Consider the following 26,337-nt stretch of genomic DNA (forward strand, 5'->3'; position numbering starts at 1 on the left):
AAACTTTTTTATTTATTTATTTTTGGCTGTGTTGGGTCTTCGTTTCTGTGCGAGGGCTTTCTCTAGTTGCGGCGAGTGGGGGCCGCTCTTCATCGTGGTGCGTGGGCCTCTCACTGTCGCGGCCTTCTCTTGTTGCAGAGCACAGGCTCCAAACGCGCAGGCTCAGTAGCTGTGGCGCATGGGCTTAGTTGCTCCGCGGCATGTGGGATCTTCCCAGACCAGGGCTCAAACCCGTGTCCCCTGCATTGGCAGGCAGATTCTTAACCATTGTGCCACCAGGGAACTCCCACGGCCTTTGTTTTTAAAAATTGGTTTTATTTTTGGGGATTTTTAAATTGAATTATAGTTGATGGACAATATTATATAAGTTACAGATGTACAACATAGTGATTCACAATTTTTAAAGGTTATACTTCATTCACAGTTATAAAATATTGGCTATATTCCCTGTGTTATACAGTATATCTTTGTAGCTTATTTATTTTATACATAATTTGTACCTCTTAGTCCCCTACCCCTATCTTGCCCCTCCCCCCGTCCATCTCCCCACTGGGAGCCACTAGTTTGTTTTATATCTGTGAGTCTGTTTCTTTTGTTATATTCCCTAGTTTGTTTTATTCTTTATATTCCACATATAAAGGATATCATACGGTATTTGTCCTACTCTGACTTATTTCACTTAGCATAATACCCTCAAAGTCCATCCATGTTGTTGCAAATAGCAAATTGTTCTTTTTTATGGCTGAGTAGTATTCCACTGTGTGATATATATGTGTGTGTTTGTGCGTATATATATATCTATATATCTATATATATATATATATATATAAAGTATATGTTTATCTATCACACAGTGGAATACTACTCATATGCCACATCTTCTTTATCCATTCATCTGTTGATGGACATTTAGGTTGCTTCCATATCTTGGCAATTGTAAATAATGCTGCTATAAACTTTGGAGTGCATGTATGTTTTCGAATTAGTGGGAGTTTTTTCTGTATACATACCCAGGAGTGGATTGCTTGGTCACATGATAGTTCTATTTTTTGGTTTTTTGAGAAGCCTCCATACTGTTTGCCACAGTCGCTGCACCAATTTACTTTCCCACCAACAGTGTATGAAGGGTCCCTTTTCTCCACATCCTTGCCAACATTGGTTGTCCTTTTTTTTTTTAATCTTTATTGGAGTATAATTGCTTCACAATTCTGCGTCAGTTTCTGTTGCACAACAAAGCAAATCAGCCATATGCATACACATCCCCATATCCCCTCCCTCTTGAGCCTCCCTCCCACCCCCCCATCCCACCCCGTAGGTCATCGCAAAGTACCGAGCTGATCTCCCTGTGTTATGCTGCTCCTTCCCACCAGCCAACTGTTTTACATTTAGTAGTGTATGTATGTCGATGCTACTCTCATTTCGCCTCAGCTTTGCCCTCCCACCCCATGTTCTCAAGTCCATTTTCTATGTCTACCTCTTTTTTTTTTTTTTTTTTTTTTTTGGCGGTACACGGGCCTCTCACTGTTGTGGCCTCTCCCGCTGCGGAGCACAGGCTCTGGGCGCGCAGGCTCAGCAGCCATGGCTCACGGGCCTAGCCGCTCCGCGTCATGTGGGATCTTCCCAGACCGGGGCACGAACCCGTGTCCCCTGCCTCGGCAGGCAGACTCTCAACCACTGTGCCACCAGGGAAGCCCCTATGTCTACCTCTTTATTCCTGCCCTGCAACTAGGTTCATCAGTACCATATACATATATTTTTTAGATTCCATATATATGTGTTAGCATACGGTATTTGTTTTTCTCTTTCTGACTGACTTCACTCTGTACAACAGACTCTAGGTCCATCCACCTCACTACAAATAACTCAATTTCGTTTCTGTTCATGACTGAGTAATATTCCATGGTATATATGTGCCACATCTTCTTTATCCATTCAGTTCATCTGTCAGTGGACATTTAGGTTGGTTCCATGTTCTGGCTATTGTAAATAGTGCTGCAATGAACATTGTGGTACGTCTTTTTTTTTTTTGGCTGTGTTGGGTCTTTGCTGTGCATGGGCTTTCTTTAGTTGCAGTGAGCAGGGGCTACCCTTCGTTGCAGTGCACGGGCTCTCTTTGCGGTGGCTTCTCGTGTTGCAGAGCAAGGTCTCTAGGCGCCTGGGCTTCAGGAGTTGTGGCTTGTGGGCTCTGGAGCGCAGGCTCAGTAGTTGTGGCGCACGAACTTAGTTGCTCCACGGCATGTGGGATCTTCCCGGACCAGGGCTCGAACCCATGTCCCCTGCAGTGGCAAGCGGATTCTTAACCACTGTGCCACCAGGGAAGCCCCATGTCTCTTTTTGAATTATGGTTTTCTCAGGGTATATGCCCAGTAGTGGGATTGCTGGGTCATATGGTAGTTCTATTTGTAATTTTTTAAGGAACCTCCGTACTGTTCTCCATAGTGGCTGTATCCATTTACATTCCCACCTACAGTGCATGAGGGTTCCCTTTTCACCACACTCTTTCCAGCATTTATTGTTTCTAGATTTTTTGATAATGGCCATTTTGACTGGCATGAGGTGACCTCATTGTAGTTTTGATTTGCATCTCTCTAATAATTAGTGATGTTGAGCATCTTTTCATGTGCCTCTTGGCCATCTGTATGTCTTTCTTGTGAAATGTCTATTTAGGTCTGCCGCCCATTTTTTAACTGCACTGTTGTTGTTTGTTTGTTTGTTTGTTTTTTACGGAACGCGGGCCTCTCACTGCTGTGGCCTCTCCTGTTGCAGAGCACAGGCTCCGGACGCACAGGCTCAGCCGCTGTGGCTCACGGGCCCAGCCACTCTGCGGCATGTGGGATCCTCCTGGACCGGGGCACAAACCCGCGTCCCCTGCATTGGCAGGTGGACTCTCAACCACTGCGCCACCAGGGAAGCCCTGTTTTTTTGATATTGAACTCCTTGAGCTGTTTGTATATTTTGGAGGTTAATCCTTTGTCCATTGTTTCATTTGCAAATATTTTCTCCCATTCTGAGGGTTGTCTTTTCATCTTGTTTATGGTTTCCTTTGCTGTGCAAAAGCTTTTAAGTTTAATTAAGTCCCATTTGTTTTTTTTTGTTTTTATTTCCGTTACTCTAAGAGGTGGGTCCAAAAAGATCTTGCTGTGGTTCATGACTGTCAGAGTGTTTTTCCTATGTTTTCCTCTAAGCGTTTATAGTGTCTGGTCTTACATTTAAGTCTTTAATCCATTTGGCGTTTATTTTTGTGTATGGTGTTAGGTAGTGTTCTAATTTCAGTCTTTTATATGTAGCTGTCCAGTTTTCCCAGCACCACTTATTGAAGAGGCTTGTCTTCTTTTTGATGATAGCCATTCTGACAGGTTTGAGGTGATATCTCATTGTGGTTTTAATTTGCATTTATCTGATGATTAACAACGTTGAGCATCTTTTCATGTGCCTGTTGGTCATCTGCACGTCCTCTCTGGAAAAATCTCTATTCAGGTCTTCTGCCCATTTTTTAATTGCCTTTTTTTTTTTAATGTTGAGTTGTAGGAGCTGCTTATATATTTTGGATATTAACCCCTTATCAGTCATATCATTTGCAAATATTTTTCCCCATTCAGTAGGTTGTCTCTTCATTTTGTCATTGGTTTCCATTGCTATGTAAAAGCTTATATGCTTAATTAGGTCCCATTTATTTTTGCTTTTGTTTCATTTGATTTAGGAGACAGATCCAAAGAATTATTGCTCTAATTTACATCAAAGAGTGCTCTGCTTACGTTTTCCTCTAGGAGTTTTATAGTATCCAGTCTTACATTTAGGTCTTTAATCCATTTTGAGTTTTTGTACATGGTGTTAGAGAATGTTCTTTTACATGTGGCTGTCCTACAGCCTTTGTTTTAAAGTCTGTTTTGTATAATATAAGTATTGCTACCCCACATTTTTGTTTCTATTTGCATGGAATATTTTTTGTATCCCTTCACTTTCAGTCTGTGTGTGTCTTTAGATCAGAAGTGAATCTCTTGTAGGCAGCCTATAGATGGGTCTTTTTTTTTTTTTTTTAATCCATCAGTCACCCTATGTCTTTTGATTGAAGAATTTACATTTAAAGTGATTATTGATAGTTTGTACTCAATACCATTTTGTGAATTATTTTCTGGTTGTTTTTGCAGTTCTTCTATGTTCCTTCTTCTCTCGCTGTCTTCCTTTGGAATTTGATAACTTTCTTTAGCATTATGTTTGAATTCCTTTTTCTAATTTTTCTCAATATTAGGTTTTTGGTTTGTGGTTAATTTGAGGTTCGTGTATAGCAGCCTATGTGTATAGCAGTCTATTTTAAGTTGATTACTTAAGTTCTACATTTTTACTCCCCCCACTCCATGTTTTATGTTTTTGATACATTTTACATCTTTTGATTTTGTATACCTACTAATTATTGTAGTTATAGTTGATTTTACAACTTTTGTCTTTAAACTTTATAACCTTTGTAAGTGGTTGATCCACTGCCTTTACTCTACATTTGCTTTTACCAGGGAGATTTTTCCTTTCACATGTTTTCTGATTTCTAGTAATGGCCTTTTCTTTCTTTCTTAAAGAAGTCCTTTTAACATTTCTTGTACGACTGGTTCAGTGGTGAACTCCTGTAGTTTCTGCTTGTCAGGGAAACTTTATACCTCCTTCAATTCTGTACAATAACCTTGCCGGATAGAGTATTCTTGGTTGTAAGTTTTTCCCTCTCAGTACTTTGAATATATTGTGCCACTCGCTTATGGCCTGTAAAGTTTCTGCTGAAAAATCAGCTGATAGTCTTATAGGGATTCCCTTGTACATCACTAGTTGTTTTTCCATTCTTTTGCACCTAATATGCTCTTGACTCCATCTACTGTATTGTTCCTTTCAGTAATTGTATTCTTCAGCTCTGATTGGTTCTTTTTTATATCTCTTTGTTGAAGTTCTCACTGTGTTCATTCTTCTTCCAAGTTTGGTGTGTATCTTTATGGGTATTTGAACACTATCAGGTTGATGACTTATGTCCATTTCGTTGGTTCTTATCCTGAAGTTTTGTCTTGTTCTTTCATTTGGAACATATTCCTGTCTCCTCATTTGTTTCTGTGTATTAGGTAGATTAGCTACATCTTCTGGTTTTGAAGAAGGTTTTGTAGGTGGTTTCCTGTGGGGCCCAGAAGAGCAATCCCTGCTAGTCACCAGAGCCAGGGATGTTTTCTGTGTGGGCTGCATGTGCCCGTCCTGTTGTGTGGTGCCACAGTTGCTGCAGTCACACTGGTGGAAGGGGCTGGCCCCCAAGCCAGCTGCCTGTGTGGCCTGGCCCCAGCTGCTGCACATTCACTGGTGGACAAGGCTGGCCCCAGTGTGGCTGGCTGTGGGGCCCAACCACAACAGTTGCAGGTACAGTTGTGAGTGGGATTGGCTCCCACCCTGGGAGGAGGGGGACTATAACCAGCCAAGGACTCCCGCTGGATATGGCAGGGTGGCAGCTGCTTTGGAGGGGTGCCAGCTGGGAGGAGCTGCTTTGGGCAGGAAAGGTCTGCAGGGGAATGCTGGTGTTGGGGTGAGTGGTGGTAGCAAGGTAGATGGCAAATGTTTTGAAATGGCACCTGCCAGTGCTGGGCCAGCCTAGGTAGAAGGAGAATTTTTTAAATGATGCCCACCAGCACTTTGTTGCCCAGAGGCGTTTCTTCCCCCCCTTTGGCACTCACCCTCAAGTTCATGAATGTACTTCACATACGGCCTGGGCACTTTGCAAAGTGCTGCCTCTGTCCTGGGACTCAAAGTGAGTGAATTTGTGTGTGTGCCCTTTAAGAGCAGAGTCTTGGTTTCCTACAGCTCTCCTGGATACAAGCCCTGCTGGTTTTCAAAACCAGATGTTCTGGGGGCTCATTGTCCTGGTGCAGGTCCCCAGGGCTGGGGTGCCTGATGTGGGGCTCAAACCCCTCTCTCCTTAGGGAGAACCTCCGTGTTCTTGAGGTCCCCTCCCACTTGGGGGTAGCTGTGTTGGGGGTATGGGTCCTGCTGAGACCACATCTCTGCCCTCCTCCTGTCTCAATGTGTTTTTTTCTTTATATCCTTAGTTGTAGGAGAGCTGTTCTGCTAGTCTTCAGGTCTTTCTCAAGGAGAGCTGTTGCACACGCAGCTGTAGTTGTGGAGTGTCCGTGGCAGCATCTTCCTACTCCACCATCTGGATCCCGCCTCAGTGCTCCTCTTCATTTATACAAATCCTTCCACGCCCATCTCAGTTTCTACCTCCTCGGTGACACTTTCTCACTCTACGCCTGGTAGCCTCCCTGAAGCACACAGCTGCACCCTTACTCTTCATCATACAGCTTAACACGTAGTTCTATGCTATTCTGCTATCGTTCCTGATGTGTTTTACTCCCTGAAGCATCAACGGAGTCTTCACTTTCTTTTGTATTTTTCACAGGGCCTAGCACAGACCTTTCTCAGTGTGGGGGTCATTATCATACAAGGGTGTATCCGTAACAAATAATCAGTATAGCTTCAGAGTCGTTCATTCCAGAAACTTGGCCTACCTTTGGTCACTCCATCCAGCAGTCTGCTACTGACAAGGCCTAGGATCCCATCAGCAAACACATTTTTGATAAAATGTGAGCAACAAGGCATTGCTTTTTAAATACGCCTACTAGCTTTAAAATTGAGCTTCTTATATATTCCCAACATATGAAAATTAGGTGACACACATTCAACACTCATGTTTACTTGGTTAAAGTCTAATAGAAAATTGAATACCTTGCTTTTCAAGTGTTCCACCATAACCCTCAACCACGATGGCCTGTTAAAAATGTTAGCAGTATTGCAACTTTATAGAAATAAATATTAACATTTATACATGTAGTCATTGGGCTATGAGACCAAGAGTACGTGATTAAATAGAAGAAGCCTCAGTAAGTGAACGTGAACTTCACTGTTGTCTCATTATCAGTTAAGTTTATAGTTCTGAATTCCATGTGTTCATCCACAGATGGTTCATGATGCTGAAACAGACAGAGTAATAATTAATCTATCCAACTGTCCACCTCTGTATGATGAGGTGAAAGTGAAATTTCTCTCTTCTTCTTCGGTGAGTAATCAAGAAACAATCTATGCTGCTAATCTTGTCTAGTCTTCTGAATGATTCTGGTTTGGGATTTCCTTTGCTACAATTCCCAACAAGGGAGATGACAGGAGATGTCAACCCCTAGTCAGGGATGGGGAGAAAAAACAAGTCAGATTTCTATATCGAATTTTTTTGTAAAAAGAAAATATGTAATTAAATATATTTTTGCTCATTTGTTTTCTAAATTATATACAATTTGCATGTATTAATTTTCAAATAAGAAAAAAATACAAAAACCCAGATGTTAAAAACAAAAAAAAAACCCCAATGTATAAAGTACATAGCAGTGATATTTTTGGTTTGTATCTTTAAAACACATTGCTCCCCATAACTTATAAAATACGTTAAAGTGAGGGAGATTTTGCTTTCCTCTCAATTGATGTATAATTCATTTAAAGTAGCATATTTAATCCAATATTTATGAAAAATAATATCTGCCATTGTCATTACAGTATAATTGATGTTACCATTTATCAAATGTTTGTCTGATTATTCTGTATATAGCAAATTTCTAAGCCCCAATAGTTTCATTTTCCTATTAAATCATCAACCAGATCCGCCAACGTATAACTGTGTTTGCTCAATTTAAAGCTTATTTCCTGTGCCCTCCTGCATCCCCTGCTTTCTCCCTGTTGGCGGAGAATTTACTAAGTTTGAAATGGTACATGTGTTGAAGCAAGTGGCTGGGATAGCTCCCCTTGAATAACGGAGCCAGTCTGAATTCTCTGAATCAGTGGTCTCTAAGCAGAAGCACTGGTGTAGGGGCACTAGCTAAGGGGATGTTGGTGATACCTGGCCTTTGTGATTGTCAAGGGTCATGAGATGAAAGCACTTTCAGAAATCTTAGGTATTTCTATCATCATCAATCGTGGTTAATTATCCAATGTAGCTGCTCCTTGTAGGAACGGATGATATTATTGGGGCAGAAATAAACATAGGTACTTAGTAGATTCCGTTTAGCACTATCCGAACGAGATTAAAAGACCAGTGTCTAAATTTATAAATATCTATCATAGAGAAAATACATGTCCTTAAAAATTTTGCTAGAAATGGCGAGAGAAAGGAACAGCAATCTCTCAAAGTCTCTGTCTTGGTGTCTTGAGTATAATGTTGACGGTAAGTGCTGCATATTCAATAGCTGCAGTTATTTGATGAATGTACAGATGAATAAAGGAAGGGATTTTAATCCCTTTGGAAAGATTATTTTTCACAGTAAAATGGAAACTAAGAACTAATTTTTGTTTTTACCATGTCTTTTTAGGCTCTTCCTAAATACTATGACAACTGTCCATTTTTCTTTTGGTTCCATACATCATTTATACAAAATAACAGGTATGGCTATGGTATAATCCAGTAGAAACAGCTTAGTCTCGAATGTTTATGTAAGAGGTAATGACAAGTCTTTTGCTAATTGCCATAAGCCCAATTTATAGAAACCAAAAAATCCTTGAGTCACTGTTCTTCATTGCCTTCCTTATTGTGATCTGATTATTTTAAAAATATGGCTATTTTTTTAACATCTTTATTGGAGTATAATTGTCTTACAATGTTGTGTTAGTTTCTGCTGTATAACAAAGTGAATCAGCTATATGTATACATATATCCCCATACCCCCTCCCTCTTGCGTCTCCCTCCCACCATCCCTATCCCACCCCTCGAGGTGGACACAAAGCACCGAGCTGATCTCCCTGTGCTATGCAGCTGCTTCCCACTAGCTAGCTATTTTACACCTGGTAGTATATACAAATCCATGCCACTCTCTCACTTCTTCCCAGCTTACCCTTCCCATTCCCCGTGTCCTCAAGTCCATTCTCTATGTCTGTCTTTATTCCTGCCCTGTCCCTAGGTTCATCAGAACCAATTTTTTAGATTCCATATATATGTGTTAGCATACAGTATTTGTTTTTCTCTTTCTGACTTACTTCACTCTGTATTATAGACTCTAGGTCCATCCACCTCACTACAGATAACTCAATTTCATTTCTTTTTATGGCTGAGTAATATTCCATTACATATATGTGCCACATCTTCTTTATCCATTCACCTGTTGATGGACACTTAAGGTTGCTTCCATGTCTTGACTATTGTAAACAGAGCTGCAATGAACATTGTGGTACATGACTCTTTTTGAATTATGGTTTTCCTCAGGGTATATGCCCAGTAGTGGGATTGCTGGGTCATATGGTAGTTCTATTTGTAGTTTTTTAAGGAACCTCCATACTGTTCTCCATAGTGGCTGTACCAATTTACATTCCCACCAACAGTGCAAGAGGGTTCCCTTTTCTCCACACCCTCTCCAGCATTTATTGTTGGTAGATTTTTTGATCATGGCCATTCTGACTGGTGTGAGGTGACACCTCATTGTTATTTTGATTTGCATTTCTCTAATGATTAGTGATGCTGAGCATTCTTTCATGTGTTTGTTGCCACTGTGTATATCTTCTTTGGAGAAATGTCTTTTTAGGTCTTCTGCCCATGTTTGGATTAGGTTGTTTGTTTTTTTGATATTGAGCTTCATTTTTCATATTGAGCTTGTATATTTTGGAGATTAATCCTCTGCCAGTTGCTTCATTGGCAAATATTTTCTCCCATTCTGAGGGTTGTCTTTTCAACTTGTTTATGGTTTCCTTTGCTGTGCAAAAGCTTTGAAGTTTCATTAGGTTCCATTTTTTGTTTGTTTTTATTTCCATTTCTCTAGAAGGTGGGTCAAAAAGGATCTTGCTGTGATTTATGTCATAGTGTTCTTCCTATGTTTTCCTCTAAGAGTTTTATAGTGCCTGGCCTTACATTTAGGTTTCAAATCCATTTTGAGTTCATTTTTGTGTATGGTGTTAGGAAGTGTTCTAATTTCATTCTTTGACACGTGGCTGTCCAGTTTTCCCAGCACCACTTATGGAAGAGGCTGTCTTTCCTCCATTGTAGATTCTTGCCTCCTTTATCAAAGATAAGGTGACCACATGTGTGTGAGTTTATCTCTGGGCTTTCTACCCTGTTCCATTGATCTGTATTTCTGTTTTTGTGTGAGTACCATACTGTCTTAATTACTATAGCCTTGTCATATAGTCTGAAGTCAGGGAGCCAGATTCCTCCAGCTCCGTTTTTATTTCTCAAGATTACTTTGGCTATTTGGGGTCTTTTGTGTTTCCATACAAACTGTGAAATTTTTTGCTCTAGTTTTGTGAAAACTGCCATTGGTAGTTTGTTAATTGCATTGAATCTGTAGATTGCTTTGGGTAGTATACTCATTTTCACAATGTTGATCCTTCCAACCCAAGAACATGGTATATCTCTCCATCTGTTTGTATCCTCTTTAATTTCTTTCATCAGTGTCTTACATTTTTCTGCATACAGGTCTTTTGTCTCCTTAGGTAGGTTTATCCCTAGGTATTTTATTCTTTTTGTTTGCAGTGGTGAATGGGAGTGTTTCCTTAATTTCTCTTTCAGATTTTTCATCCCTAGTGTATAGGAATCAAGACATTGCTGTGAATTTTGGATCCTGCTACTTTACCAAATTCATTGACTAGCTCTAGTAGTTTTCTGGTAGCATCTTTAGGATTCTCAATGTATAGTATCATGTCATCTGCAAATAGTGACAGTTTTACTTCTTTTCCGATTTGGATTCCTTTTCTTCTCTGATTGTAAAAATATGGCTATTCTTGAGACCCACTGTTGCATTATCCTCAAGGTCCATGCCATAGGACTGTGTTATAAAACATACTAGAAGCAGATCTTGAGTGTGGCAACAAATCCCTCCCATGAAAGTTTAATATGAGTGTGTTCAGTACGTTGAATATGGCAGGTCCTCAGTATGTGTGGATTTACTGATGACTGACCAACACCAAATTCTGTGCCACAGGAAGGTGTCATCCAGGGAGACTTCAGCTAGTTTAAAAGCGAGTTGACACACTTACATCTAGGGCAGAAGTTATAAGACACAGTAAGTATCAGTGAGGACAGCTTTTAAAAAATCAGTAATAGTCTCGCATTTAAAACTGATTTTCTTATAACTAAATCGGGTAATCTATTTTTAAAAAGTAATTGATTTGAAGAGTATTCCAAAGAACCTCTATCGTATCTGAAACTCATTCCTAAATCTAGAAGTTCTCCATGTCTTCTATTCTGTGGTGCTGAAAATTTGAGGTTGGTATCACCATACCATTCAATACAAAAGGAAAGATAACATTCAAAAAACCATACAGAAGAGTTTTGAAGAAGTGGTTATGATTGTATGTGGCACGAATTGACAGTTCCCATGACATACAATCCTAGCCTTTTCTTCAAATGTAGACTGCATCTAATCCCACCTCAAGTCCACTAAGGTGCTGGTAAATAAAAACCTAGACTAAACACCTACAATGCACACACATTTAGTGGATATTGATAGGGTGAACTTTGGATTTGATGGAACATTTTTACCAATTTTGTCCCCTGGATGTATCCAGACAGAAAACTGCGACTTATAACATGAGCGAAGTCCCTCACATAGACATCGAGGTGGAACTTCATTTGGTACTACTTCTCAAAAGTGGTTCTTGCTAAAGGGCACAGTTTTTTCCTTTAAAACACCATGTTCATAGTAGAGAAGCAACATGCTAGATCACTTTTTTTTCTCCTCACTTTTATACTTTCTGAAGATTTAACGTGTGAATGTCCATACTCCTTGGTAAAGCTGTTTTTATTATGCGACTTAATTTACCCAAAATGCCAACTTCATCATTTAAAAGACACTTGTTATTACTGGGTTTTAATATACATCTAGTCTGCTTTATCACATATAGAAATTAAATGTAGATGTTCATTCCATAAAAGGCACTATTAAAAGGATCAGTGATACGTTCTTACTGAAGGTCATGATATTTTTGTGTCTTAAGAGAGAAAGTGGGAGAGCTGGTCTTTGAAAGCTAATTAGATGCAGAGGAGGGGTCGAGACTGATGGTGGCCAGCAAGGCTTTTTTTTTTTTTAAAGCTCTAACAAGGGTGTCCTACAGCATGGCTTTTCTGTTAGCCCTACAATAAAATGTAATTTTTTTTTTCTATTCTAGGCTTTATCTTTCAAGAAGTGAATTGGATAATCCCCACAAACCAAAAACATGGAAAATTTACCATCCAGAGTTTGCAGTCGAGGTCTATTTTGATGACGTGACCAACTGTAGTTCCCCTTCTGGCTAGAATCATGTTCTTCCCAATCCTTGCTACCTATTAAACCTATTTCCTTGCTGATATATTTACATATATATATACATATGTCCTTGAGAACTGTATTAAATATATACAAGGGAGAATGTCAATGGCAATCGTTTTTTTGAAAGAAGTCACAGTTTTCATTTGTATTGAGATAAATTTGAAACAGTACACAGGAACGTCAGTTGTCACTGAAGGACTCAGAAATAAAACTTTCCTATCAAAGTAACATATTTATAAATTGTGATTACCCCCAATACTGTGGGTTTATTTACTTATATATTTTTGGACGAGTATTCATTCCCTGCTTTCTTTTTTATTTTTTTATTTTTTTTATTTTTTGCTTTATAACAAATTTTTTTTTTTTTTTTTTTTTTTTTTTGCGGTACGCGGGCCTCTCACTGCCGTGGCCTCTCCCGCCGCGGAGCACAGGCTCCGGACGCTCAGGCCCAGCGGCCATGGCTCACGGGCCCAGCCACTCCGCGGCACGTGGGATCCTCCCGGACTGGGGCACGAACCCGTATCCCCTGCATCGGCAGGCGGACCCCCAACCACCGCGCCACCAGGGAAGCCCTATAACAAATTTAATCAGTTATACATATACATATGTTCCCATATCCCCTCCCTTTTGCGTCTCCCTCCCACCCTCCCTATCCCACCCCTCCAGGCGGTCACAAAGCACCGAGCTGATCTCCCTGTGCTATGCGGCTGCTTCCCACTAGCTATCTACCTTACGTTTGGTAGTGTATATATGTCCATGCCACTCTTTCACTTTGTCACAGCTTACCCTTCCCCCTCCCAATATCCTCAAGTCCATTGTCTAGTAGGTCTGTGTCTTTATTCCTGTCTTACCCCTATGTTCTTCATGACATTTTTTTTTCTTAAATTCCATATATATGTGTCAGCATACAGTATTTGTCTTTCTCTTTCTGACTTACTTCACTCTGTATGACAGACTCCAGGTCCATCCACCTCATTACAAATAGCTCAATTTCATTTCTTTTTATGGCTGAGTAATATTCCGTTGTATATATGTGCCACATCTTCTTTACCCATTCATCCGATAATGGACACTTAGGTTGTTTCCATCTCCGGGCTATTGTAAATAGGGCTGCTATGAACATTTTGGTACATGACTCTTTTTGAATTAAGGTTTTCTCAGGGTATATGCCCAGTAGTGGGATTGCTGGGTCATATGGTAGTTCTATTTGTAGTTTTTTAAGGAACCTCCATACCGTTCTCCATAGTGGCTGTACCAATTCACATTCCCACCAGCAGTGCAAGAGTGTTCCCTTTTTTCCACACCCTCTCCAGCATTTATTGTTTCTAGATTTTTTGATGATGGCCATTCTGACTGGTGTGAGATGATATCTCATTGTAGTTTTGATTTGCATTTCTCTAATGAGTAAAGATGTTGAGCATCCTTTCATGTGTTTCTTGGCAGTCTGTATATCTTCTGTGGAGAAATGTCTATTTAGGTCTTCTGCCCATTTTTGGATTGGGTTGTTTGTTTTTTTGTTATTGAGCTGCATGAGCTGCTTATAAATTTTGGAGATTAATCCTTTGTCAGTTGCTTCATTTGCAAATATTTTCTCCCATTCTGAGGGTTGTCTTTTGGTCTTGTTTATGGTTTCCTTTGCTGTGCAAAAGCTTTGAAGTTTCATTAGGTCCCATGTGTTTATTTTTGTCTTTATTTCCATTTCTCTAGGAGGTGGGTCCAAAAGGATCTTGCTGTGATTTATGTCATAGAGTGTTCTGCCTATGTTTTCCTCTAAGAGTTTGATAGTGTCTGGCCTTACATTTAGTTCTTTAATCCATTTTGAGCTTATTTTTGTGTATGGTGTTAGGGAGTGATCTAATCTCATACTTTTACATGTCCCTGTCCAGTTTTCCCAGCACCACTTATTGAAGAGACTGTCCTTTCTCCACTGTACATTCCTGCCTCCTTTATCAAAGATAAGGTGACCATATGTGTGTGGGTTTATCTCTGGGCTTTCTATCCTGTTCCATTGATTGATCTTTCTGTTTTTGTGCCAGTACCATACTGTCTTGATTACTGTAGCTTTGTAGTATAGTCTGAAGTCAGGGAGCCTGATTCCTCCAGCTCCGTTTTTCGTTCTCAAGATTGCTTTGGCTATTCGGGGTCTTTTGTGTTTCCATACAAATTGTGAAATTTTTTGCTCTAGTTCTGTGAAAAATGCCAGTGGTAGTTTGATAGGGATTGCATTGAATCTGTAGATTGCTTTGGGTAGTAGAGTCATTTTCACAATGTTGATTCTTCCAATCCAAGAACATGGTACATCTCTCCATCTATTTGTATCATCTTTAATTTCTTTCATCAGTGTCTTATAATTTTTTGCATACAGGTCTTTTGTCTCCTTAGGTAGGTTTATTCCTAGATATTTTATTCTTTTTGTTGCAATGGTAAATGGGAGTGTTTCCTTGATTTCACTTTCAGATTTTTCATCATTAGTATATAGGAATGCCAGAGATTTCTGTGCATTAATTTTGTATCCTGCAACTTTACCAAATTCATTGATTAGCTCTAGTAGTTTTCTGGTAGCATCTTTAGGATTCTCTATGTATAGTATCATGTCATCTGCAAACAGTGACAGCTTTACTTCTTCTTTTCCGATTTGGATTCCTTTTATTTCCTTTTCTTCTCTGATTGCTGTGGCTAAAACTTCCAAAACTAGGTTGAATAAGAGTGGTGAGAGTGGGCAACCTTGTCTTGTTCCTGATCTTAGTGGAAATGGTTTCAGTTTTTCACCATTGAGGACAATGCTGGCTGTGGGTTTGTCATATATGGCCTTTATTATGTTGAGGAAAGTTCCCTCTATGCCTACTTTCTGCACGGTTTTTATCATAAATGGGTGTTGAATTTTGTTGAAAGCTTTCTCTGCATCTATTGAGATGATCATATGGTTTTTCTCCTTCAATTTGTTAATATGGTGTATCACGTTGATTGATTTGCGTATATTGAAGAATCCTTGCATTCCTGGAATAAACCCCAGTTGATCATGGTGTATGATCCTTTTAATGTGCTGTTGGATTCTGTTTGCTAGTATTTTGTTGAGGATTTTTACATCTATGTTCATCAGTGATATTGGCCAGTAGTTTTCTTTCTTTGTGACATCCTTGTCTGGTTTTGGTATCAAGGTGATGGTGGCCTCGTAGAATGAGTTTGGGAGTGTTCCTCCCTCTGCTATATTTTGGAAGAGTTTGAGAAGGATAGGTGTTAGCTCTTCTCTAAATGCTTGATAGAATTCGCCAGTGGAGCCATCTGGTCCTGGGCTTTTGTTTGTTGGAAGATTTTTAATCACAGTCTCAAATTCAGTGCTTGTGATTGGTCTGTTCATATTTTCTATTTCTTCCTGATTCAGTCTTGGCAGGTTGTGCATTTCTAAGAATTTGTCCATTTCTTCCAGGTTGTCCATGTTTTTGGCATAGAGTTTCTTATAGTAATCTCTCATGATCTTTTGTATTTCTGCAGTGTCAGTTGTTACTTCTCCTTTTTCATATCTAATTCTATTGATTTGAATCTTCTCCGTTTTTTTCTTGTTGAGTCTGGCTAATGGTTTATCAATTTTGTTTATCTTCTCAAAGAACCAGCTTTTAGTTTTATTGATCTTTGCTATCGTTTCCTTCATTTCTTTTTCATTTATTTCTGATCTGATTTTTATGATTTCTTTCCTTCTGCTAACTTTGGGATGTTTTTGTTCTTCTTTCTCTAATTGCTTTAGGTGCAAGGTTAGGTTGTTTATTCGAGATGTTTCCTGTTTCTTAAGGTGGGATTGTATTGCTATAAACTTCCCTCTTAGAACTGCTTTTGCTGCATCCCATAGGTTTTGGGTCGTTGTGTCTCCATTGTCATTTGTTTCTAGGTATTTTTTAATTTCCTCTTTGATTTCTTCAGTGATCACTTCGTTATTAAGTAGTGTATTGTTTAGCCTCCATGTGTTTGTATATTTTACAGATCTTTTCCTGTAATTGATATCTAGTCTCATAGCATTGTGGTCAGAAAAGATACTTGATACAATTTCAATTTTCTTAAATTTACCAAGGCTTGATTTGTGACCCAAGATATGATCTATCCTGGAGAATGTTCCATGAGCACTTGAGAAAAATGTGTATTCTGTTGTTTTTGGATGGAATGTCCTATAAATATCAATTAAGTCCATCTTGTTTAATGTATCATTTAAAGCTTGTGTTTCCTTATTTATTTTCATTTTGGATGATTTGTCCATTGGTGAAAGTGGGGTGTTAAAGTCCCCTAGTATGATTGTGTTACTGTCGATTTCTCCTTTTATGGCTGTTAGTATTTGCGTTATGTATTGAGGTGCTCCTATGTTGGGTGCATAAATATTTACAATTGTTATATCTTCTTCTTGGATCGATCCCTTGATCATTATGTAGTGTCCTTCTTTGTCTCTTCTAGTAGTCTTTATTTTAAAGTCTATTTTGTCTGATATGAGAATTGCTACTCCAGCTTTCTTTTGGTTTCCATTTGCATGGAATATCTTTTTCCATCCCCTTACTTTCAGTCTGTATGTGTCTCTAGGTCTGAAGTGGGTCTCTTGTAGACAGCATATATATGGGTCTTGTTTTTGTATCCATTCAGCCAATCTGTGTCTTTTGGTGGGAGCATTTAGTCCATTTACATTTAAGGTAATTATTGATATGTATGTTCCTATTCCCATTTTCTTAATTGTTTTGGGTTCGTTATTGTAGGTCTTTTCCTTCTGTTGTGTTTCTTGCCTAGAGAAGTTCCTTTAGCATTTGTTGTAAAGCTGGTTTGGTGGTGCTGAACTCTCTCAGCTTTTGCTTGTCTGTAAACGTTTTAATTTCTCCATCAAATCTGAATGAGATCCTTGCTGGGTAGAGTAATCTTGGTTGCAGGTTTTTCTCCTTCATCACTTTAATTATGTCCTGCCACTCCCTTCTGGCTTGTAGAGTTTCTGCTGAGAGATCAGCTGTTATCCTGATGGGGATTCCCTTGTGTGTTATTTGTTGTTTTTGCCTTGCTGCTTTCAATATGATTTCTTTGTGTTTAATTTTTGACAGTTTGATTAATATGTGTTTTGGCGTATTTCTCCTTGGATTTATTCTGTATGGGACTCTCCGTGCCTCCTGGACTTGATTAACTATTTCCTTTCCCATATTAGGGAAGTTTTCAACTATAATCTCTTCAAATATTTTCTCAGTCCCTTTCTTTTTCTCTTCTTCTTCTGGAACCCCTATAATTCGAATGTTGGTGCGTTTAATGTGTCCCAGAGGTCTCTGAGACTGTCCTCTGTTCTTTTCATTCTTTTTTCTTTATTTTGCTCTGCAGCAGTTATTTCCACTATTTTATCTTCCACCTCACTTATCCGTTCTTCTGCCTCAGTTATTCTGCCATTGATTCCATCTAGAGTATTTTTTATTTCATTTATTGTGTTTTTAATCGATGCTTGATTCATCTTTAGTTCTTCTAGGTCCTTGTTAACTGTTTCTTGCATTTTGTCTATTCTATTTCCAAGATTTTGGATCTGGGAAATAGAATCTTGGATCATCTTTACCATCATTATTCTGAATTCTTTTTCAGGTAGACTGCCTATTACCTCTTCATTTGTGAGGTCTGGTGGGTTTTTATCTTGCTCCTTCTCCTGCTGTGTGTTTTTCTGTCTTCTCATTTTGCTTATGTTACTGTGTTTGGGGTCTCCTTTTTGCAGGCTGCAGGTTCGTAGTTCCCGTTGGTTTTGGTGTCTGTCCCCAGTGGCTAAGGTTGGTTTAGTGGGTTGTGTAGGCTTCCTGGTGGAGGGGACTAGTGCCTGTGTTGTGGTGGATGAGGCTGGATCTTGTCTTTCTGGTGGGCAGGTCCACGTCTGGTGGTGTGTTTTGGGGTGTCTGCGGACTTTTTATGATTTTAGGCCACCTCTCTGCTAATGGGTGGCGTTGTGTTCCTGTCTTGCTAGTTGTTTGGCATAGGGTGTCCAGCACTGTAGCTTGCTGGTCGTTGAGTGAAGCTGGGTGCTGGTGTTGAGATGGAGATCTCTGGAAGATTTTCGCCGTTTGATATTATGTGGAGCTGGGAGGTCTCTTGTGGACCAGTGTCCTGAAGTTGGCTCTCCCACCTCAGAGGCACAGCACTGACTCCTGGCTCCTCAATTTGGGATGATTTGTTGTCTATTCGTGTATTCCACAGATGCAGGGTACATCAAGTTGATTGTGGAGCTTTAATCCGCTGCTTCTGAGGCTGCTGGGAGAGGTTTCCCTTTCTCTTCTTTGTTCTCACAGCTCCCGGGTCTCAGCTTTGGATTTGGCCCCGCCTCTGCGTGTAGGTCGCCGGAGGGTGTCTGTTCTTCGCTCAGACAGGACAGGGTTAAAGGAGCAGCCTCTTCGGGGACTCTGGCTCACTCAGGCCGGGCGGGAGGGAGGGGCACGGAGTGCGGGGCGAGCCTGCAGCGGCAGAGGTCGGCGTGACGTTGCACCAGCCCGAGGCGCGCCGTGCGTTCTCCCAGGGAAGCCACCCCTGGATCCCGGGACCCCGGCAGTGGCGGGCTGCACAGGCTCCCGGAAGGGCGGTGTGGACAGTGACCTGCGCTCGCACACAGGCTTCTTGGCGGCGGCAGCAGCAGCCCCAACGTCCCACGCCCGTCACTGGGCTCCGCGCTTTCAGTCGTGACTCGCGCCCGTCTGTGGAGCCCCTTTAAGCAGCGCTCTTAATCCCCTCTCCTTGCGCACCAGGGAACCAAGAGGGAAGAAAAAGTCTCTTGCCTCTTCGGCAGCTCCAGAGTTTTCCCGGACTCCCTTCCGGCTAGCTGTGGCACATTAGTCCCCTTCAGGCTGAGTTCTCGCCGCCAGCCCCAGTCCTCTCCCTGCGCTCTGACCGAAGCCCGAGCCTCAGCTTCCGGCACCGCCCGCCCCGGCGGGCGAGCAGACAAGCCTCTCGGGCTGGTGAGTGCCGCTCGGCACCGATCCTCTGTGCGGGAATCTCTCCGCTTTGCCCTACCCAGGTATGTGGGGAGTTTCTTGCCTTTTGGGAGGTCTGGGGTCTTCTGCCAGCGTTCAGTAGGTGTTCTGTAGGAGTTGTTCCACGTGTAGCTGTATTTCTGGTGTATCCGTGGGGAGGAAGGTGATCTCCGCGTCTTACTCTTCCGCCATCTTACCCGGAAGTCCCCCTGCTTTGTTTTACATTTGTAATTTCGGATTTGTTAGAAAAGTAATTTCTAATTTCCTTCTTCTTCTTGATTTACAAACTATTAACGAGCATCAGAAATGGCAGCAAAGATTGTTTTAAAACCCCTCACCCCAGCTCACAACCAGCTTCACCTAAGCTTGGGGAACTCTGAAGTAAGGTCAAGTTTTCATTATAGACACTGGTTAGTCCTGTGTCCACAGGGAATCATTTTCTCTTTGGTACCAGGTGCTACTTTATTCTAAGTACTTTCACTGCCATTATCTTAAGGCCCTAATTGTCTTTGAAAACAGTTCTATGTTGGCTTGACTATTTGAGTGATTTTCCTTTTATTGGCAAGGCTCTCAACAATCTAGCCCAAGTTGAATTGATCAGGAAATGAAAAGTAGCAAATGATGAGAACCAGCGCCTCTGCTAAAACACAGGCACTCGTTACTGAAAAACCTTGCACTTTGCGAAAAGCACACGATAAACAAAATAGGGTTTCGGGGGTTGGGACAGACCATTCCAACTAAGCAGTGTTGTAACAGAGCACTAACCACTGGCCACTTGGGTTGGCAGCCCCAGGAGGTCTGGAGGTTGCCACAGGCAGTATTTTTTAAGGGAAACTAGAGCAACAGTTTATAGAGAAGGGTTGGTGGGTGCCAAGCTAGCAGGGATGGGAGGAGAGCCGCCAGCGTGGTGGCGTGGAAGGCCATGCAGGTGCTTCTCTCCCCCTCAAAATAGCCCCCAAAAAGCCCAGCTGCAAAGGTTATTCTACTCCCCTTAATCTGACTCCCCTTAGAGGAAGAGCTCTTGGAGACACAGCCTTTCAAACTCCTTCCATGTTATGACTACATTATTCCCTGTCATTTGGGTTACAGAAATGTATTGTGGCAGCCCAGGTTATTGCCTTTAAAATTCCTGCAGCTATAATCTGTGGAGGGCAGATCAGCGGGCAGGCCTAGGTGAATGGGAAAAAAAGTGAGGAGTAAGATCTACCTTTAATACTGGCACAAGTTGGGAAACCCCAGTTTTTCAGAATCTTGCTTTTTGAAATAAAGGAAATTAAAGTTGGGGGGGGTTCTCTTCCCTAACCCTCCAAAATGGATTAAAATTTCTGGCAATTATGAGCTGTCACACTGGTCTGCTTTTGCTCATAAAGAGAACTTGTTCAGGGCCTCCAGCAGGGCTGCTTTCCTAGAACCCAGTGCGAAGAATTCGTTAAACAACTTGAGAAACTTAGATCATAATATATCAGAACGCTACTGGTTTTCTTGAATAGAATTTACTGATCTGGAACAGAACTATCCAAAACTTGATATCCAGAAGTTGATTTTAAAAAATAGAATGGCATCCTGCCAAATGAGTCACATCACATACAGAGCCTGGTGGAGGGAGAGTAATTCTAGTGGGCCACATTTCGTAACTGCAGTGTATACAGAATATGTATATCAGTAGTTATTTTACATCAGGAATCTTGCTGACAAAAAAAAACAATGCTCGTTGCAATAAAACCATCACCTTAAAATATCACCATACATAACTCAAACATTCCTGACAGTTGGTTCTTAGCCCGTAAAGTACTTAAAGAAATCATATAGTCAACTATTAGGCAAATTTAATGATAGAACACGAGAATTTCTTTAAACACAGTATTTCAAGTTACTCTATTTTTGTCTGGAGTACAGATTTGAAACGGTACAAATTGTACCCAAATACTGAACCATGAATTAAGCAAACAGAATGAAACGTAAAAAACACCAACTCTGTGTTAAGCTTCCATTCATTACTCCCACTCACTCTTACTTGCCTTAGACAGTTTCTGTTGAAGATATTCAGTTAAATGTTCACAGGACAACACGTGAGAAGACCTACTGCCAACAGGGCTTAGACAACAGGGGCCCGGTGGGCTCTGGAGCAGGTCACTTCCTGAGGGAAGCCAGTCCCATTTGCTGTTTTTGCTTCAATCCAGGCCTGTTCAGAAGAAGCACCACTCAGTAGCTACTGACCGTTTAAGTACGGACAAAAGTAAGGCAGAAAAATTGCTTTTCAAGAAAAGGCAAACGGAAGACCAGGCATAGCTCTGGAGCCGATCGCGCACAACAGCGGGCATCCCCCCTCCACTAAACGTCTGCCAGCAGCTGGCCTTCCCGACCCTCTCTGGCTTCTGGCCGGAGTCGCCACCGAGGCTGCAGGGAGAACAAAAACTTGTGCAAACTGGAGGTCTCACACAAGGCTTCCGTTCTGCCGACAGGGGCGGACATACCAGTGTGGATCATGATTACCACATCAGCCGCGGGGGCGGATTAAGCACTCTTTATTAGAGGCCTGGGGGGTCTCGGAGCAGCACAGAATGAGGCGGCTGACCTCACTGGTGACGACAAGGGCTCCCGTAAACCAGACGACCAGGGAACAGCTGCCCATGCCGTCTACGGGAGTCAGATGAACCAGGGTTTGTTAGTAGTGCATACGTACGGCATAGTTTAATGAAATTACCTTGGCTTCGTTGATTAAGTCACACCCCAGAGACCACCATCACTGAAATTCACAACAGCCAGTACCCCACATTAAAGGCTCCAGCATGGCAAGGAGTGAGGGATCCCGAGACAAACTTCAGCCTGAGTCAGCCCTGACACCCCTCACGGGGAGTGCAAGCACGACAAAGACCACTTTGCCCACAAGCACCACCACTCCGTCCCCAGACGGGGAGCCAGGGCCTCTCTCGGCTTTGGCACGCTGCTCCCTGGAAGGGCTTGTGATGGGCAGAGGCAAGAAGGGCGTGGTCCAGAGTGGATCAGCAGCCCCACAGGTGGTCCCACAGACTTCTCTGGGATCCCGCCCAGGCCAGGACACACAGAGGCAGAAGCTCGGGGCCGCTGTCGGCCACAGTCTAAACAGAGCAGCCCAGGCCCCTCCCCTCAGCCCCTGCCTTGAGCTCAAGCCCAGCAGAGAGGAGCTCCTTGGGACGGGAGGAGGGGCTGGCACAGGCGAGGGCCGTGCTGCTTCCCAAAGGCTCTGGGCCACACCCAGCAATGTGTCCAAGCCTGGACTGTGATCCCGCCTGGACTGTGATCCCACCTGGAAGAAGATGGATGGCACTGTTGCCACCGAGGAGCACCTTGGGAAAATCCAGGACGCTTACTCTGAAACTTAAACCAAGAACACGGGAGCCACACCAGTATGCAGGTATATTCTCCTCTTTAGAATCTAGACGGACGCCTTAGTTTTCAAGCACCACAGGAAAACTTTTTAAAAACTTTAACCAATTATTATAGGGTACATGCTCAGCAGATTTTAAAAGAGACCCACATCTAGAATGGATTAAGCATTTATAACCATCCTCATGAAACATGGTTACCTCTGTTTTTTTCTAGTGAGATCTGAGATTAAACATGGAACTAAATTGTGCTTCACTCACAACGCAGAACCATCTAAACTACATGTACACATACAGCTTTATGCAAAATCCCTTGATAGAGCTCTACTTAGCCTTTCTGATTAGGTACCTAGGGCCAGCAGCCCACCCTGTATGTCCCACCAAGGACAAGAGCAGCAACTTTTCCATTTCACTACAATTATGGGCAGAAATTATATAATATAAAAGAGAAGCTCTTCTATAAAGTTTAAGGTAGAAGATAGAAAAATGGAAGACACACAAAAAATTTCCACAAAATCAAAAAATTCCATATTGGTCTTATACTCCTCGAAACCCTGAGAACTGCAGTCCTCAAACAGCTTCACTTGGATCGAGGTTTGCCAGAACACTTCAGTATGCTTCAAACTGGCTCATCATCAACTTCCTGCTGTATTCATAGGCCAAAAAGAGCGCCCCATTGGCAGGGAACTCACGAATCATGGTAGGTTTCAGTCCAGAATATAAGGCCGTTATTCCTAGAAAACAAAAGGGTGACCAGAGACTGAACTCCTCCTCCTTGGAAATATCCCAGGAACCCACACAGCACAGATATTTTTACAGTTACAAATCCAGACAATAGCGCTAGAAACCAGCAGTGATGGAACAGGTTTCCCTGGGCTACTGGAAGTAGACAGACTAGTAGAAACAAGGGCAAGGGCAGGTCTGCAGCAAAGCTGGCGAGGCTCAGGGAACAGTCACCGATCCCGTGCCTGTTACCTCCTGGTAAGCGGGTCAGGCAGAGCAGGGGGCCTCACGTGGGCAGACAGGAGGCAGCCACAGAGCCACGGACGACAGCAACTTCGCAGCTTCACCTGGGGTGGCGAGGACCACGAGGCCCTGGGCCAGAACACAGAGCACTGACATTGACGTCGAAGACCTGTTTCTAGTATTAGCACCGCCCAAGGCAGTTCTGAAGATCCAGGCAGATGAGGGAGGTGTAAGTACTTTGGAAAACTATCAAGTGTAATGCAAATTTAAAAGGGGTTACTGTTAGTAATATGCAAAATGTCTGTGCTCTATTTGGGGTTAAAGCAACTTCTGCATGCCGTTACTGTGCTCACTTTCTCTCAAAATCAAGACAGAAAAGTGCACATCCAAGGTTTAAGACGTACAGTGGATGCTGGAAGGACAGGTCTTTACTCACCAGTGGCATAAAATTGGCTTTATACAAACACTACTTCAAACGTCTTTATCCACCTGTATAGCTAAAAACTGATAGCAAATCACCTTCAGAAATTGCTTAGTGCCTTTCTCATTGCAGAAGTCTTATCATTAAGGATGTACATTCTTTTAAATGCCTTACTGATATGCTGTTAGAGCTCATCTCCTGATGATATTGTTTAAAACAAGTGGTGCAGGACTTCCCTGGTGGTCCAGTGGTTAAGACTCTACGCTTCCACTGCAGGCGGAGTGGGCTGGATCCTTGGTTGGGGAAGTTTCACATGCCCCAGAGTGCAGCCAAAAAAAAAAGTGGTGCTAACTCTGAAACATTTGTCCTCTTAGACAAAACACATACTTCATAAATTCCCACCAGCTACTTACAAACAAAATGCTGGCTCAAAGGTTAGGAATCAGAGCTTTAAACATTTTTGAGGGGACTTCCCTGGTGGCGCAGTGGTTAAGAATCTGCCTGCCAATGCAGGGGACACAGGTTCGATCCCTGGCCCAGGAAGATCCCACATGCCGCGGAGCAACTAAGCCTGTGCACCACAACTACTGAGCCCGCACTCTAGAGCACGCAAGGCACAACTACTGAGCCCGCGAGCCACAACTACTGAAGCCCATGTGCCTAGAGCCCGTGCTTCGCAACAAGAGATGCCACCGCAATGAGAAGCCCGCGAACCGCAATGAAGAGTAGCTCCCGCTCGCTGCAACTAGAGAAAGCCAGCGCGCAGCAACAAAGACTCAACACAGCAAAAAATAAATAAACATTCTTGAGAATAATGAAGTAAGCTAAAGAAAGGGGTCTGGAAACAAATCCACAAATGTGAATTACATACACTGTTAGAAAAGTGAGGTGGTGGAAGAGAGCGATTACCCATCTGATCAACTTCGACAAGACTAGCAGCCAAATGACCACTCTCTATACGTACCTCCTCTGTTTCAGCAATTGGCAGACTCACCTTCATTTTTCACGATGCTTATAAAAGTTCCAATAAATCCTGCCTGTTTTCCAGACATGGAGAGAACTTGAATTCTGGATTTGATACAATCCGCTGGGTAATCAGCAAGCCAGAGGCAGATTCCACCAAATCCACCACTTAACATCAAAGGGACAGGGCCTAGAGAAGAAAATGAGCAAACAGTGTTTTGTCTCAAGAACAGCTGATGTGATATTTCCAGAGGTCAACGTAGTAGTGGCTGCAGGTAGGTGCAAATACAAACACTAAAGCTGAGGAACACAGTTCTCTGGGGCAACTGTCAAACTGTCTAAGAGCACAGGTTCTGTGTGGTAGCCTAGGGCTGTCCCTCATGACTCCAGGACAAGGGGCAGCCCTCGTGAGGGTCAGATTTAGGCTGGTCTCTGGGGCCGTCCTGCCCCATCCTCCAGAGGCCTGCCCCCCCAAGAACCAGCAGGCCCCCAGCAGCATGCCAACGCCCTACCATGAGGAGTGAGAACAGAGGCCACTGAAACCCAGGCTGCATCTTTTTCAACTTTCTCTTAAGTATTTTAATATATTAATGTCCCACAGCTCTGATTCTTCCTTTGCCATGAAAAAGCAAAGTTATTAAACGTAACAGTTAAGCCTAGGAGCTTGACTATCCCCAGAATAGGTCCAGAATACTAAAGGGATGTATTTAAGAAAAAAGTAACCACTCATGTGAGCCAAACATTGATACAGTTGTGTCAAGCAGTTAATCAGGATAAACTAGAAAGAAGTACACTTCTCACTGCTCTCAAAACACCATCAAGATTTATTACTAAGTTTAAGCTTATTGCAAGATGATTTATAGGAGATTTCCCCATTGGTTGGTGATATCCTACAGGGAAAGTAATGTCTGTATACTCCCCTAAAATGGACCCAGAGCAAATGGACAAATGTTATTCCAGTAAAAAAGTTTTGGTGGTGGGGGGGAACCTTCAAGATGGCGGAGGAGTAACATGCGGAGATCACCTTCCTCCCCACAGATACATCAGAAATACATCTACATGTAGAACACCTCCTACAGAACACATACTGAACGCTGGCAGAAGACCTCAGACCTCCCAAAAGGCAAGAAACTCCCCGCGTACCTCGGTAGGGCAAAAGAAAAAAGAAAAAACAGAGACAAAAGAATAGGGACGGGACCTGCACCTCTGGGAGGGAGCCGTGAAGGAGGAAAGGTTTCCACACACTAGGAAGCCCCTTCACGGTGGGGCTTGGGGTGGGGGGAGCTTCCGAGCCACAGAGGGCGCAGCAACAGGCGTGCAGAGAGCAAAGCGGAGAGATTCCTGCACAGAGGATCGGTGCCGACCAGCGCCGACCAGCACTC

The 26,337-nt window shown here is 42.3% G+C and overlaps 2 protein-coding genes across 2 annotated transcripts in view; both read left to right on the forward strand.

Moving 5' to 3' along the window:
- The window catches only part of LOC307064925 (phosphatidylinositol 3,4,5-trisphosphate 3-phosphatase TPTE2-like), a gene marked incomplete at its 5' end in the record, with an annotated part of 75,689 nt that extends 63,299 nt beyond the window's left edge, over positions 1-12,390 (forward strand). The window contains 3 exons of the mRNA XM_079721632.1: positions 6,974-7,072; positions 8,370-8,440; positions 12,151-12,390. Of these exons, the coding sequence (XP_079577758.1) occupies positions 6,974-7,072; positions 8,370-8,440; positions 12,151-12,277 (297 nt within the window). The 3' untranslated portion in view covers positions 12,278-12,390. The remainder of the gene's footprint in view (positions 1-6,973; positions 7,073-8,369; positions 8,441-12,150) is intronic.
- Positions 12,391-25,335: 12,945 nt separating this feature from the next.
- Positions 25,336-26,337, forward strand: part of LOC307064927 (phosphatidylinositol 3,4,5-trisphosphate 3-phosphatase TPTE2-like) — a gene marked incomplete at both ends in the record, with an annotated part of 86,651 nt that continues 85,649 nt past the window's right edge. The window contains one exon of the mRNA XM_079721634.1: positions 25,336-25,475. Coding sequence (XP_079577760.1) covers positions 25,336-25,475 — 140 coding nt within the window. The remainder of the gene's footprint in view (positions 25,476-26,337) is intronic.

The sequence above is a fragment of the Hyperoodon ampullatus genome (assembly GCF_949752795.1).
Source record: "Hyperoodon ampullatus genome assembly, chromosome: 16".
NCBI lineage: Eukaryota > Metazoa > Chordata > Mammalia > Artiodactyla > Ziphiidae > Hyperoodon > Hyperoodon ampullatus.